This window comes from Coregonus lavaretus (genome assembly GCF_964263955.1).
Source record: "Coregonus lavaretus genome assembly, chromosome: 9".
NCBI classification, from domain to species: Eukaryota; Metazoa; Chordata; class Actinopteri; order Salmoniformes; family Salmonidae; genus Coregonus; species Coregonus lavaretus.
The window spans coordinates 11043398-11058033 of NC_139996.1; the positions used below are offsets into that span (position 1 = coordinate 11043398).

Consider the following 14636-nt stretch of genomic DNA (forward strand, 5'->3'; position numbering starts at 1 on the left):
AGCTGCTGTCCCCCAGATTGGGGCTAGGAGGCATGGATATGAGGGCGGAGGGGGAGCTGGTGTCCCCTCTCCTGTCGGCCCCGGTCCACATCGACCCGTCCCAGCTGCACCCTGACCTCCTGAAGGAGGTTCAACATGTGGTCATCGCCAGAGAACATCTGCTGCTACATCTTAACCAGGTCATCGGCAGAGGTCAGTGGGATGATCATACACGTGTATATACTGTACACACTTCTGATACATGAACACATACACAGGTACAGTGCACGCAAAGACGCCCACATCCATGAACACGCACGCACACACACACACACACACACACCTAAACACACATTACCCTAACACAGACTCTGACACACTTATAAAGCCATTAGGGAACCTGTAGGTCTCTCAAACATATCAGAATCCATCTCCATAGGGGATACACCTAAATACAGTCTATAATCACTGTGTTAGAGCTTAATGACCAACATTATCAAACCACCACATTCGACATCCAGACATAAACAATCACCAGACATTATATTGTTGTTCACCAAGTGGGGTGTTCACTACATCACTATATTAGTTTCAAGGAGAAAGGCCTTTCTCTGTTATTAACATCCCCACAATGTTCGGAGACAGTGCTCACAAAAACTGCTCCCTCCCCCTTGGCTTGATCCTCGGGGAAGCCTGGGGATTCCGAAAGCAGAATTATGGGGTGGCGTGGGATGATTTGTACCCGGGTAGAATTGCGAGCTCCATTGTTGATCCGTGTGGTGTAACCTGAACCCTCTTTGCATCTGCAGGGATTGTGATGGGAGAACGCCTCGGAGAGTTCTCTATGCTCCTTGAGCTTTAATACCCCAACACCCCTGCAAAGCTGCACTGAACCCTCCCGACCACATATAATTAAATAAGGGCCACGGTAACTCAGAGCTCAGATAGGGGGAGATATAGCCTCCCACTGCTATGGCTACTACTGTAGGGTATGAATGGGCCTCCAGTAAAGGGTTATAGAAGTCAACCAGTGGTGGAAAAAGAACACAATTGTCATACTTGAGTAAAAGTAAAGATATCTTAATAGAAAATGACTCAAATAAAAGTGAAAGTCACCCAGTAAAATACTACTTGAGTAAAAGTCTAAAAGTATTTGGTTTTAAATATACTTAAGTATCAAAAGTAAATGTAATTGCTCAAATATACTTAAGTATCAAAAGTAAAAGTATAAATCATTTAAAATTCCTTATATTAAGCAAACCAGACGGCACAATTTTTTTTGTTTTTGTAATTTAGATAGCCAGGGGCACACTCCAACACTCAGACATCATTTACAAATGAAGCATGTGTGTTTAGTGAGTCTGCCAGATCAGAGGCAGTAGGGATGACCAGGGATGTTCTCTTGATAAGTGTGTGAATTGGACCATTTTCCTGTCCTGCTAAGCATTCAAAATGTAACGAGTACTTTTGGGTGTCAGGAAAAATGTATGGAGTAGAAAGTACATTATTTTCTTTAGGAATGTAGTAGAGTAAAAGTAAAGTACAGATACCCAAAAAAACTATTTAAGTAGTACTTAAAATTATTTTTACTTAAGTACTTTACACCACTGGCTTCAACAAAGGGAAATCTTGCTTTTTTGAGTGACTGACTGCTCCATTGACATGCCTCCAAATGACTTAATGGTCTAGAGAATTGGGTGCTTAATCCTCGTGAACATAGTTCATAAACAAACAAATAGTTTCGCTATCAAGGATTCCTCAGTGTACATTGTGCATTGTCTAACATCAAACACTCAGGTTTTTGCTTATTTGACACCATCTGTATTCTTCTTCATACAGGGCACTTTGGCTGTGTGTTCCACGGGACCCTGTTGGAGGCTGACGGACAGAAGCAGCACTGTGCCATCAAGTCCCTCAACCGTGAGTACTGCATGACCACAAAGGCACAGTTCACCCCGTCAGTGTTCATTCAAATCTCATTGCTCTGATATGATGTCACCACGCAACGCAACGCTGCAACAACACTAGAGGGCTTATCTCATCTCTTGAACGTGCAACAGTGGTGTGTCTTGTGGAAGGATGATTGAGATGGATTGGCTCCTGGTGGTGAGGATGACATTAGGTTGCCCCTCTCTCTAATCGTGTAACCTGTCACGTTACCCTGAGAGATGAATGTCCTAGATAAGTCTTCCATAAGGCTTCGGGAAGCTCTGCCGCTGGGCTGGTGGTAACCCATAGCGATAGAGGGTTACCACTGTCTTGTTCTCTGAGCCTTGGCCTTCTCATTGAGTTTACAGTGACCTAAAGTTCCCCAGGGAGCTTTAAATAAAAGAAAGAAGTTCCCCAGGGAACTTTGTCACTGTCATGGCAAAGGCACAGGGTTTGGTGAATATTGTAGGTGATGTCACCATGTTGTTTCTGCAGTTGGCATAGTTCTTAACATCCAGTTTAACAGCCTCGTTTTCCTAGATATTATTTTATCTTTCTTTTACTCAGCACTAAATGGCGAGTCGTCCTTCTTTGCTCCTGTGTGTGTCGTCATCTGGTAGGTACAGTGAAAGGGCAATCAGCTGTTTTATCTTAGCTAAATGAGATACTGTTTCAAATGAGATTAGAAGAGAGGAGGAGGGGGAAAGAGCAGTGACACCAGGAGCACTGATTCGATTGGGTAATGGGAGTGTTGTTTAGCGGTAGCCTATAGGTTTGGGGTAGGGTCACAGTCCCTATGCTCAGACAGCCTGGAGACTGACCCCTCATGGGCTCCTAACAGTGGTATATAACTAAGGTTTAGACGGCACAATGGTAAAGAGATAGAGGTTTATGGCTTGATGGCCTGTTTTTGATTGCGTTTTTGTTGGTGGCCCATCTATCAGCGCATGATTATAATACAGACTTTAATGGCAGGATGTTGTAAAAGAGAATGCGTTCTCTTCTCCACAACTTGGTTAAATAAAGGCAGTAAATAAATAAACAATCCTGTAATATCTTGCCGTGTTTCAGGGATCACTGACCTGGAGGAGGTGTCTCAGTTCCTGAAGGAGGGGATCATCATGAAGGACTTCAGCCACCCCAACGTGTTGTCTCTCCTGGGGATCTGTCTGCCCCCTGAGGGCTCTCCTCTGGTAGTGCTGCCATACATGAAGCATGGAGACCTCAGGAACTTCATCAGGGACGAGACACACGTAAGATGCACACACACACACACACACACACTCTGGTCATACAATCACCTTTATAAGACATAGTGTTTTGGCTGGAATAATGACTGACAAAGGCCATTGCAGCTGAAACATTGTATATTTAGGTACAGGAATAAAGCATCGGAGCAGCATATAGAGATGTAGGATCTTCATTTGATCACCCTGTTGTTGCAGGAAATGTCCTGCACAGCAGAAAATGCAAACTTGTAGTGTATTCAAGGTTTAAAAAGGCTTCTAAAGTTTGTAATTTCCACTTTAAATGTTCAGACTTGATTTGCCCTAACTAAAAATGTATCGACTCCTACAAAAATGTCCATTAATTATAATCCACACAATAATTCACATTTCCTGTTGCTGCAGGATTATTGTCCTGCTGTGAGAAACTGGTCAAATTAGAATCCTACATCTGTACCGCGTGCGGGCTATTCAGTCTTTTTTGGCCCAGCACCGGTGGATATATTTGGGATGTGCATATCACCTAAACACACTCTTCCTTGTTTCCCCAGAACCCAACAGTGAAGGACCTGATGGGCTTTGGTGTGCAGGTGGCCAGGGGCATGGAGTATCTGGCCAGCAAGAAGTTCGTCCACAGAGACCTAGCCGGCAGGAACTGCATGTAAGATCTGGAACCAACTGTCAAATGCACTCTCAGACAGTCAGTGTGTGGAAGAGTAATCACCATTGTAGTGAGAGCTAACGCATTCAGTCATGCCATACAGTCATGCATACTTTGAGAGTTTAAATTTTAATGGGCACAATTTTGCTCCAACCATTACAGGTTAATTACACTCTAGTAAGAATGTTTGAATCCAACATGGCTGCCAGTTTCCCCTAGCTCTGTATATATCCAGTAAGGCTGTGGTTGAATCCCTCTCTCCTCTGCTAGGCTGGATGAGAGGATGAGAACTACACAGTGAAGGTGGCAGACTTTGGCCTGGCCAGGGATGTGTATGATAAGGAGTACTACAGCATCCACAGCAAGAGTGGAGTCAAACTACCGGTCAAGTGGATGGCCCTGGAGAGCCTGCAGACACACAAGTTCACCCCCAAGTCAGATGTGGTGAGAGCCTACACACACACTCACACACACACACACACACACACACACACACACACACACACACACACACACACACACACACACACACACACACACACACACACACACACACACACACACACACACACACACACACACACACACACACACACACACACACACACACACACTCTCACACACACACACACACACACACTCACACACACACACACACTCACACACACACACACACACACACTCACACACACACACACACATGCAGACATGCATGTACACACACCACTATCCACTCATTCATTCACTTACAGTTAAGTGATAATGCCCGAGAAGCCAGTGTTTGGAGGATATATTGGCAAGGGTGTTGTTAGGCCCGAGACAAAGTCAAGGGCCGGCAAACCGTGCCAACATATCCTCCAATCACCGGCTTCGAGGGCATTATCACTTTTATACAACGGGTTACCAACATATTCAAATAATGATTGACATATTTTCATTAAAAACTTTATTTTGATGAATTTATACATACCATTTCATCCTTCCACAAGATATAGTCCTGACACAAATCTAGGGTTGCTACCCAAGCCGGCTGGACGTTCATGCTATCGGTTAGGTTGCCAGAGACGCAACCCAGTCGTGAAGTCTTTTGGTTCTATATCTATGGACGCAACCCAGTCATTCGTTCTAAATGTTCCATTGCCATGCTGGCTGGCAACGTTCTTATCCCTTGCTTGCTAGCTAGCCAACTACGGATAACACAGTCACGTCAAACAATGCAGCCAGAATAACAGCAAAGTAGCTGCATTTGCGTTTGTTTAAGATGTTTTCTAGTGACATATATTTGGATACGTCCATAACAATGAGCTAATGATGCGCTATTTTGCCTGGCATCAGAAATGTGCTTACTCGTCAGGACACTGTTCAGAGGAGCTAGCCAACCACACAACTAACACAATCACTTCAAACTGAAGCTGGAAAGTCAGCAAACTAGCTGCATTTCGTTTAGTTTTACCTGTTTTTCTATTGACATTTCTTTGTATATATCCATAAAAATTATGCTGATTCATGAGTTCAACTGGCTGAGAAAATCTGTCTGTCTTGTCCTGACACGTTAATCCTCAATGGGACAGTGGAGATCGAATTTCAATATTGAAACAATGTTGCAAAGTTCGGAGCGACAGACAGTAAGGTTTATACAAATCTCCGCTGTTGAAAACCAAATGCTAGTCTAAAAGAAATGAGAGATAATGTCTAGATGCCTTTTTACAGTATAGATCAAGTTTATAACTTGCCTGGTTGGGCAGTGAGTTGGAACAGCGAATAGGCATTTCAACATCATAGCCTTAGCCGGTGGTTACTTGTGGAATTGACACAGGCTGGAATGCGGTTTTAACCAATCAGCATCCAGGATTAGACCCACCCGTTGTATAATATTACATAACCACTCTCTCATCTATTCATACTCACACACACTATTACTCTACTACCTCTACACACACACACACACACACACACACACACACACACAGAAACACACACAGTATTGATGAGAACCTATGATAAATCAGCATCAGGCTTAATCTGGCCTGCTACCCTCTCAGCCCCACTCTTTCTTAACAAACCACCACTTACTGTTCAATCTCTGGTTAATGTATAGGGTTAGCTTGTCTCTGCTACAGTTTCTGTTTATAGGGTTAGCTTGTCTCTGTTACAGTGTCTGTTTATAGGGTTAGCTTGTCTCTGCTACAGTTTCTGTTTATCATTTACATTTACATCATTTAGCAGACGCTCTTATCCAGAGCAACTTACAAATTGGTGCATTCAATTTATGATAGCCAGTGGGACAACCACTTGTATTTTATTTTTTATTTTTATGGGGGGGTGGGGGAGAAGGATTACTTTTATACTATTCCAGGTATTCCTTAAAGAGGTAGGGTTTCAAGTGTCTCCGGAAGGTGGTCAGTGACTCCGCTGTCCTGGCGTCGTGGGGGAGCTTGTTCCACCATTGGGGTGCCAGAGCAGCGAATAGCTTTGACTGGGCTGAGCGGGAACTGTGCTTCCGTAGAGGTAGGGGGGCTAGCAGGCCAGAGGTGGATGAACGTAGTGCCCTCGTTTGGGTGTAGGGTCTGATCAGAGCCTGAAGGTAAGGAGGTGCCGTTCCCCTCACAGCTCCGTAGGCAAGCACCATGGTCTTGTAGTAGATGCGAGCCTCAACTGGAAGCCAGTGGAGTGTGCGGAGGAGCGGGGTGACATGAGAGAACTTGGGAAGGTTGAACACCAGACGGGCTGCAGCGTTCTGGATAAGTTGTAGGGGTTTAATGGCACAGGCAGGGAGCCCAGCCAACAGCGAGTTGCAGTAATCCAGACGGGAGATGAATTAGTCCGAGGAAGTGCCTGGATTAGGACCTGTGCCGCTTTCTGTGTAAGGTAGGGTCGTACTCTGCGAATGTTGTAGAGCATGAACCTGCAGGATCGGGTCACCGCTTTGAAGTTAGCGGAAAATGACAGGGTGTTGTCTAGGGTCACGCCAAGGTTCTTTGCACTCTGGGAGGAGGACACAATGGAGTTGTCAACCGTGATGGCGAGGAGCGGGCAGTCCTTTCCCGGGAGGAAGAGCAGCTCCGTCTTGCCGAGGTTCAGCTTGAGGTGGTGATCCGACATCCACACTGATATGTCTGCCAGACATGCAGAGATGCGATTCGCCACCTGGTTATCAGATGGGGGAAAGGAGAAAATTAATTGTGTGTCGTCTGCGTAGCAATGATAGGAGTGACCATGTGAGGATATGACAGAGCCAAGTGACTTGGTGTATAGAGAAAATAGGAGAGGGCCTAGAACTGAGCCCTGGGGGACACCAGTGGTGAAAGGACGTGGTGCGGAGACAGATTCTCGCCACGCCACCTGGTAGGAGCGACCTGTCAGGTAGGACGCAATCCAAGAGTGAGCAGCGCCGGAGATGCCCAACTCGGAGAGGATGGAGAGGAGGATCTGATGGTTCACAGTATCAAAGGCAGCAGATAGGTCTAGAAGGATAAGAGCAGAGGAGAGAGAGTTAGCTTTAGCAGTGCGGAGAGCCTCCGTGACACAGAGAAGAGCAGTCTCAGTTGAATGACCAGTCTTGAAACCTGACAGGTTTGGATCAAGAAGGTCATTCTGAGAGAGATAGCAGGAGAGTTGGCTAGAGACGGCACGCTCAAGAGTTTTGGAGAGAAAAGAAAGAAGGAATACTGGTCTGTAGTTGTTGACATCGGAGGGATCGAGTGTAGGTTTTTTGAGGAGGGGTGCAACTCTCGCTCTCTTGAAGACGGAAGGGACATGGCCAGCGGTCAAGGATGAGTTGATGAGCGAGGTGAGGTAAGGGAGAAGGTCTCCGGAAATGGTCTGGAGAAGAGAGGAGGGGATAGGGTCAAGCGGACAGGTTGTTGGGCGGCCGGCCGTCACAAGTCGCAAGATTTCATCTGGAGAGAGAGGGGAGAAAGAAGTCAAGGCATAGGGTAGGGCAGTGTGAGCAGGACCAGCGGTGTCATTTGACTTAATAAATGAGGATCGGATGTCGTCAACCTTCTTTTCAAAATGGTTGACGAAGTCATCCACAGAGAGGGAGGAGGGAGGGGGAGGAGGAGGAGGATTCAGCAGGGAGGAGAAGGTGGCAAAGAGCTTCCTAGGGTTAGAGGCAGAGGCTTGACATTTAGAGTGGTAGAAAGTGGCTTTAGCAGCGGAAACAGAGGAAGAGAATGTAGAGAGGAGGGAGTGAAAAGATGACAGGTCCGCAGGGAGTCTAGTTTTCCTCCATTTCCGCTCGGCTGCCCGGAGACCTCTTCTGTGAGCTCGCAATGAGTCGTCAAGCCACGGAGCAGGAGGGGAGGATAGGGGACATAGAGAGTCAAAAGATGCAGAAAGGGAGGAGAGGAGGGTTGAGGAGGCAGAATCAGGAGATCGGAGGGAGAAGGATTTAGCAGAGGGAAGAGATGATAGGATGGAAGGGGAGAGAGTAGTGGGAGAGAGAGAGCGAAGGTTGCGACGGCACATTACCATCTGAGTAGGGGCAGAGTGAGTAGTGTTGGAGGAGAGCGAGAGAGAAAAGGATACAAAGTAGTGGTCGGAGACTTGGAGGGGAGTTGAAGTGAGATTAATAGAAGAACAGCATCTAGTAACGATGAGGTCAAGTGTATTGCCTGCCTTGTGAGTAGGGGGGGACGGTGAGAGGGTGAGGTCAAAAGAGGAAAGGAGTGGAAAGAAGGAGGCAGAGAGAAATGAGTCAAAGGCAGACGTAGGGAGGTTAAAGTCACCCAGAACTGTGAGGGGTGAGCCATCCTCAGGAAAGGAACTTATCAAGGCGTCAAGCTCATTGATGAACTCTCCAAGGGAACCTGGAGGGCGATAAATGACAAGGATGTTAAGCTTGAATGGGCTAGTGACTGTGACAGCATAGAATTCAAATGAGAGAGAATGTCCACTTGGGAGAGATGAGGATTCCTGTGCCACTGCCGCGCTGACCAGATGCTCTCGGGGTATGCGAGAACACATGATCAGACGAGGAAAGAGCAGTAGGAGTAGCAGTGTTTTCTGTGGTAATCCATGTTTCCGTCAGCGCCAAGAAGTCGAGGAACTGGAGGGTAGCATAGGCTGAGATGAACTCTGCCTTGTTGGCCGCAGAACGGCAGTTCCAGAGGCTGCCGGAGACCTGGGTTAGGGTTAGATTGTCTCTGCTACGGTTTCTGTTTATAGGGTTAGCTTGTCTCTGCTACAGTTTCTGTTTATAGGGTTAGCTTGTCTCTGCTACAGTTTCTGTTTATAGAATTAACTTGTCTCTGTTACAGTTTCTGTTTATAGAATTAACTTGTCTCTGCTACAGTTTCTGTTTATAGGGTTAGCTTGTCTCTGTTACAGTTTCTACCTCTATAGCTCAGTCTATTATCTCACTAACCTTAGCTGCATTTAACACTCCTCCTGTCTGTCTGCTCTCTTCAATGAAGGCCGGAGGGAAATATGCTCATTAGGACTGGGGTTGAGTCCGGAATGGCACCCTGTACCCTATGTACTGTGCCACTTTTGATCAGGGCTCATAAGTCTCTGGTCAAAAGTAGCGCATTTGATAGGAAATAGGGTGCCATTTCAGACACAGCCTGTAAAGTACTGTGATGTGATCTGATGTGTTATTGGTTTGGTGTGTTGCTATGGGAACTGATGACCCGGGGAGCCCCACCCTACTCGGACGTCAACTCTTTCGACATCACAGTGTTCCTACTGCAGGGGAGACGCCTGCTGCAGCCAGAGTTCTGCCCCGATGCACTGTGAGTAGTGGAAACACATGACACACAGACAGACAGACAGACAGACAGACAGACAGACAGACAGACAGACAGACAGACAGACAGACAGACAGACAGACAGACAGACAGACAGACAGACAGACAGACAGACAGACAGACAGACAGACAGACAGACAGACAGACAGACAGTACACACACAATCTTGCACACACACAAACACACACACACATTTACACTCCTCAAGCTTATACCCAACCACTCCCAGATATAAGACAGATGCTTTTATTAATAGAAGTGCACACACACACACACACACACACACACACACACACACACACACCCCTGTCCTTCACCTTGACCAATGTACATAGAGGCATGGCTCAGTGCTTCTCATTGGCAGAGACATTGAGATGAACAGAGGCCCATTGTTAACACTGCCCTTAGGTACTGCATGGAGAGACGGACAGATATGCAGACAGGAGAGAGAGAGAGAGAGAGAGAGAGAGAGAGAGAGAGAGAGAGAGAGAGAGAGAGAGAGAGAGAGAGAGAGAGGAGGGAGAGAGGGAGAGAGGGAGAGAGAGAGAGAGAGAGAGAGATAGAGAGAGAGAGGAGAGAGAGAGAGAGAGAGAGAGATAAGAGAGAGAGAGAGAGAGAGAGAGAGAGAGGAAGAAGAGAGAGTTGAGTGGAGAGAGAAGGAAGACAGATAGACAGGGAAGAGGGAGGAGGGAGGGAGGGCGGGAGGGGAGAGAACACAAAGGGGAATATGGAGATAGAGAGAGCCGCGCTGAGTGAGAGCGAGAGAGAGAGAGAGAGAGAGAGAGAGAGAGAGAGACAGACAGACAGACAGACAGACAGACAGACAGACAGACAGACAGACAGACAGACAGACAGACAGACAGACAGACAGACAGACAGACAGACAGACAGACAGACAGACAGACAGACAGACAGACAGACAGACAGACAGACAGACAGACAGGAATGATCGATAACTATTCATGAGTCTATTCATGGACATTGACTGACATAGAGGGTTTCCAGAATTAATGGGGCCCTGTAACAAAACTGTCAAACAAAATGGCTAGTGGCTACTAAACACCTAAGTAAGCAAAATGTATGTACCTAAAAACTGTATTTAATGTGCATTTAATCTTAACCCCTTCCCCTATCTCCCACCCCCAAGGTATAACGTGATGGTTGAGTGCTGGCACCCTAAGCCGGAGCAGAGGCCTACCTTCTCAGAGCTGGTGTCTCGTATCAAGTCCATCTTCTCCAGCTTCAGCGGAGAGCACTACATCCTTCTCAACACCACCTACGTCAACATCGACAAGATGACCCCCTACCCTTCCCTCATTTCGTCCTCCTCATCCTCCTCTTCCTCCACCCCTCAGGGCCACCCCCTGGAGCCACACTGCTGCACCTGAGAGAGGGGGAGGGATGGAGAGAGAGAGAGAGTGAGAGTGAGAGAGAGAGAGAGAGAGAGAGAGAAAGAGAAGAAAAGAGTGATGGAAGAAAGGAGAGGGAATGGGATGAAAGGAGGAGAGGAAAAAATAATGAGCTTGACAGAGAGAAAGAAAGAGAGATAAAATAGTGGGCTTGAGGCAGTGAAGACTTTGGGTCGCTTGAGAACTACTGTATGTGACTGACAGACAGACACTGGACAAACTCGTTGACTGAGAAAAGACAGTTTGAGGATGCTGACCTGTGCCATACACATGTGTGTAATGTATATATACTGACAGACGAGTGACAACCAACCTAACAGGTATCACGGTACGCCTGAGGCCTGTATGAACTGTGAGGTTGACCTTGGCCTTCCTCTGCTCTACAACCAAGAACTTGCTCTAGAATCTCCAATGACCTTTGACCCTGGTATGACCCTGGAGCCTGAGTTCAGGAGGTCAGGCCTCTTGTCTATATCACAGACAATTTGGAGACATGGGAGAACGTTTTCCATGAACAAAGCCTATAGAAGCACATTGTGTGTATCAAGTACAAGTAAATCGCCCACCATTTGAACGACTCCCTTCCCCAAAGAGTGGACCGGATGATTTTGGAGACATTTCTGCTTGTTACTGGGTGGCATGTGCTTAGAGATATGGCGAAGGGCCAGGCTCCAGCTTTTATTTTTCTCTATGTCAATGAAAGGTGGTGTATTGTAAAGAAAAATGTTACACCTTCATCCTCCGCACTGCCACTGAATGCCCCTCTCCTTCCACTTGTCCTCGCATTCCTCCATCCTAGCTCCCTGCGCACCGGGACTGAATGAAGACAAAAGATGCCCGCTTTGTCATTACGATGTGTGCTCCAGCCTCCAGGTGATATTCTCACTAACCGAGGTGGTGCAGAGTAGCTGGCAGGAGGACCAATCTGCTACCCGGCCCGTGCCGTGTGCAGCAGCTACACTGGATACTTCTTATGAGTGTAATTATTTTTGATGATTCCCTTTTGATGTGCTTCGTTCTAAATGTCTCGCTGCTTCGTTGCCGTGAGTGAATCACCTGTTAGGAATCTGCAGATGTTTTTTTTTGTCTTTCGGTTGGTAATACTTTGACTTGAAACAGCCTATCATAATGTCTACATAGCATGTGTCATAACGGTTCGTGAAAGCTCAGCCTAAAAACTGACATAATAATTTTGACTTCAGAGAGTAAAATGGGGGAAATCTGAGACGTTTGAACGTTTGATAGTTTTGGGCATCATAATAATAGTGTTACGTCAGTTGAGAAAAGTACTTTTACTGTCAATCATGATATGTCTCATTATAGTATTCGTACAATAGCTATGTCAGCGTTTTGAAAGACCACTTCAATGTTAAAACGTTACCATTTTGCCTTTCCTTTGTGAAGCGTTTGGCTTTTTACTATGACTGCTGTGATAAAATGAATGATCAGGCCAGCAATGGACATATATGAATGTTTGCTCAAATAAATGTTTAAAATGCTGTGCTATATTTTTTATAATGCCTTTATGATGCATCAATCAATATTGGTCCAATGGAATGCCAGAACTGAGCAGTGGTGCCACAACAATGAACAAGGCCACTAAACTAAAGTTTAATGAAGCACTGCCTTTTGTACAAAATTATATTAAAGGGATAGCACCTTTGTGGATGTGTCTTCTATATGTAGGATTTAACTGGTAAACGTGTGTGTATATACTTTATGTCAGGTGACCGTTGTAGGTACAGCACAGTACAAACAAACAAAATACAGTGGGGGAAAAAAGTATTTAGTCAGCCACCAAAAGTTCTCCCACTTAAAAAGATGAGAGAGGCCTGTAATTTTCATCATAGGTACACGTCAACTATGACAGACAAAATAAGGAAAACAAATCCAGAAAATCACATTGTAGGATTTTTAATGAATTTATTTGCAAATTATGGTGGAAAATAAGTATTTGGTCAATAACAAACGTTTCTCAATACTTTGTTATATACCCTTTGTTGGCAATGACACAGGTCAAACGTTTTCTGTAAGTCTTCACAAGGTTTTCACACACTGTTGCTGGTATTTTGGCCCATTCCTCCATGCAGATATCCTCTAGAGCAGTGATGTTTTGGGGCTGTTGCTGGGCAACACGGACTTTCAACTCCCTCCAAAGATTTACTATGGGGTTGAGATCTGGAGACTGGCTAGGCCACTCCAGGACCTTGAAATGCTTCTTACGAAGCCACTCCTTCGTTGCCCGGGCGGTGTGTTTGGGATCATTGTCATGCTGAAAGACCCAGCCACGTTTCATCTTCAATGCCCTTGCTGATGGAAGGAGGTTTTCACTCAAAATCTCACGATACATGGCCCCATTCATTCTTTCCTTTACACAGATCAGTCGTCCTGGTCCCTTTGCAGAAAAACAGCCCCAAAGCATGATGTTTCCACCCCCATGCTTCACAGTAGGTATGGTGTTCTTTGGATGCAACTCAGCACTCTGTCCTCCAAACACGACGAGTTGAGTTTTTACCAAAAAGTTCTATTTTGGTTTCATCTGACCATATGACATTCTCCCAATCCTCTTCTGGATCATCCAAATGCACTCTAGCAAACTTCAGACGGGCCTGGACATGTACTGGCTTAAGCAGGGGGGCACGTCTGGCACTGCAGGATTTGAGTCCCTGGCGGCGTAGTGTGTTACTGATGGTAGGCTTTGATACTTTGGTCCCAGCTCTCTGCAGGTCATTCACTAGGTCCCCCCGTGTGGTTCTGGGATTTTTGCTCACCGTTCTTGTGATCATTTTGACCCCACGGGGTGAGATCTTGCGTGGAGCCCCAGATCGAGGGAGATTATCAGTGGTCTTGTATGTCTTCCATTTCCTAATAATTGCTCCCACAGTTGATTTCTTCAAACCAAGCTGCTTACCTATTGCAGATTCAGTCTTCCCAGCCTGGTGCAGGTCTACAATTTTGTTTCTGGTGTCCTTTGACAGCTCTTTGGTCTTGGCCATAGTGGAGTTTGGAGTGTGACTGTTTGAGGTTGTGGACAGGTGTATTTTATACTGATAACAAGTTCAAACAGGTGCCATTAATACAGGTAACGAGTGGAGGACAGAGGAGCCTCTTAAAGAATAAGTTACAGGTCTGTGAGAGCCAGAAATGTTGCTTGTTTGTAGGTGACCAAATACTTATTTTCCACCATAATTTGCAAATAAATTCATAAAAAATCCTACAATGTGATTTTCTGGATTTTTTTTTCTCAATTTGTCTGTCATAGTTGACGTGTACCTATGATGAAAATTACAGGACTCTCTCATCTTTTTAAGTGGGAGAACTTGCACAATTGGTGGCTGACAATACTTTTTTTCCCCACCGTATACTGTACAGTCATTGAACAACTGGAGCTAGCAGGTTCACTTCCTTCGCTATAGACTTCTACGTTTTCAATTGGTAACTAAATGGCTTGTAAATCTATGAATTTGTCCATGTTTCTCACTGTCAGTGCAGTGTCAGTGTCTGTATGAGCACTGTTCCGGGATCGTCTATGAAAATAATGATGGTACATGTGATGTTACATCGTTATGTCGTCTGACAGTCTCTGTGTAATAAAGCTATGTTATCAGAGTGTGAAATATCTCATTGTCATTGTCTGTATGTACATCCTTTATTTTACCAGGCAAAGAGAATCTATATTTAC

At 45.7% G+C, this 14636-nt stretch overlaps 1 protein-coding gene across 1 annotated transcript in view; it reads left to right on the forward strand.

Annotated features, from left to right (window-relative positions):
* LOC311134560 (hepatocyte growth factor receptor-like) overlaps window positions 1-12453 on the forward strand; it is a 72199-nt gene extending 59746 nt beyond the window's left edge. Inside the window, 9 exon segments of the mRNA XM_084168266.1 lie at window positions 1-192; window positions 1819-1899; window positions 2980-3161; window positions 3686-3795; window positions 4066-4078; window positions 4081-4239; window positions 9362-9382; window positions 9385-9530; window positions 10693-12453. The exon segment at window positions 1-192 is cut by the window's left edge and continues 63 nt beyond it. Of these exon segments, the coding sequence (XP_084024392.1) occupies window positions 1-192; window positions 1819-1899; window positions 2980-3161; window positions 3686-3795; window positions 4066-4078; window positions 4081-4239; window positions 9362-9382; window positions 9385-9530; window positions 10693-10933 (1145 nt within the window). The 3' untranslated portion in view covers window positions 10934-12453.
* The last annotated feature ends 2183 nt before the right edge of the window (window positions 12454-14636 follow it).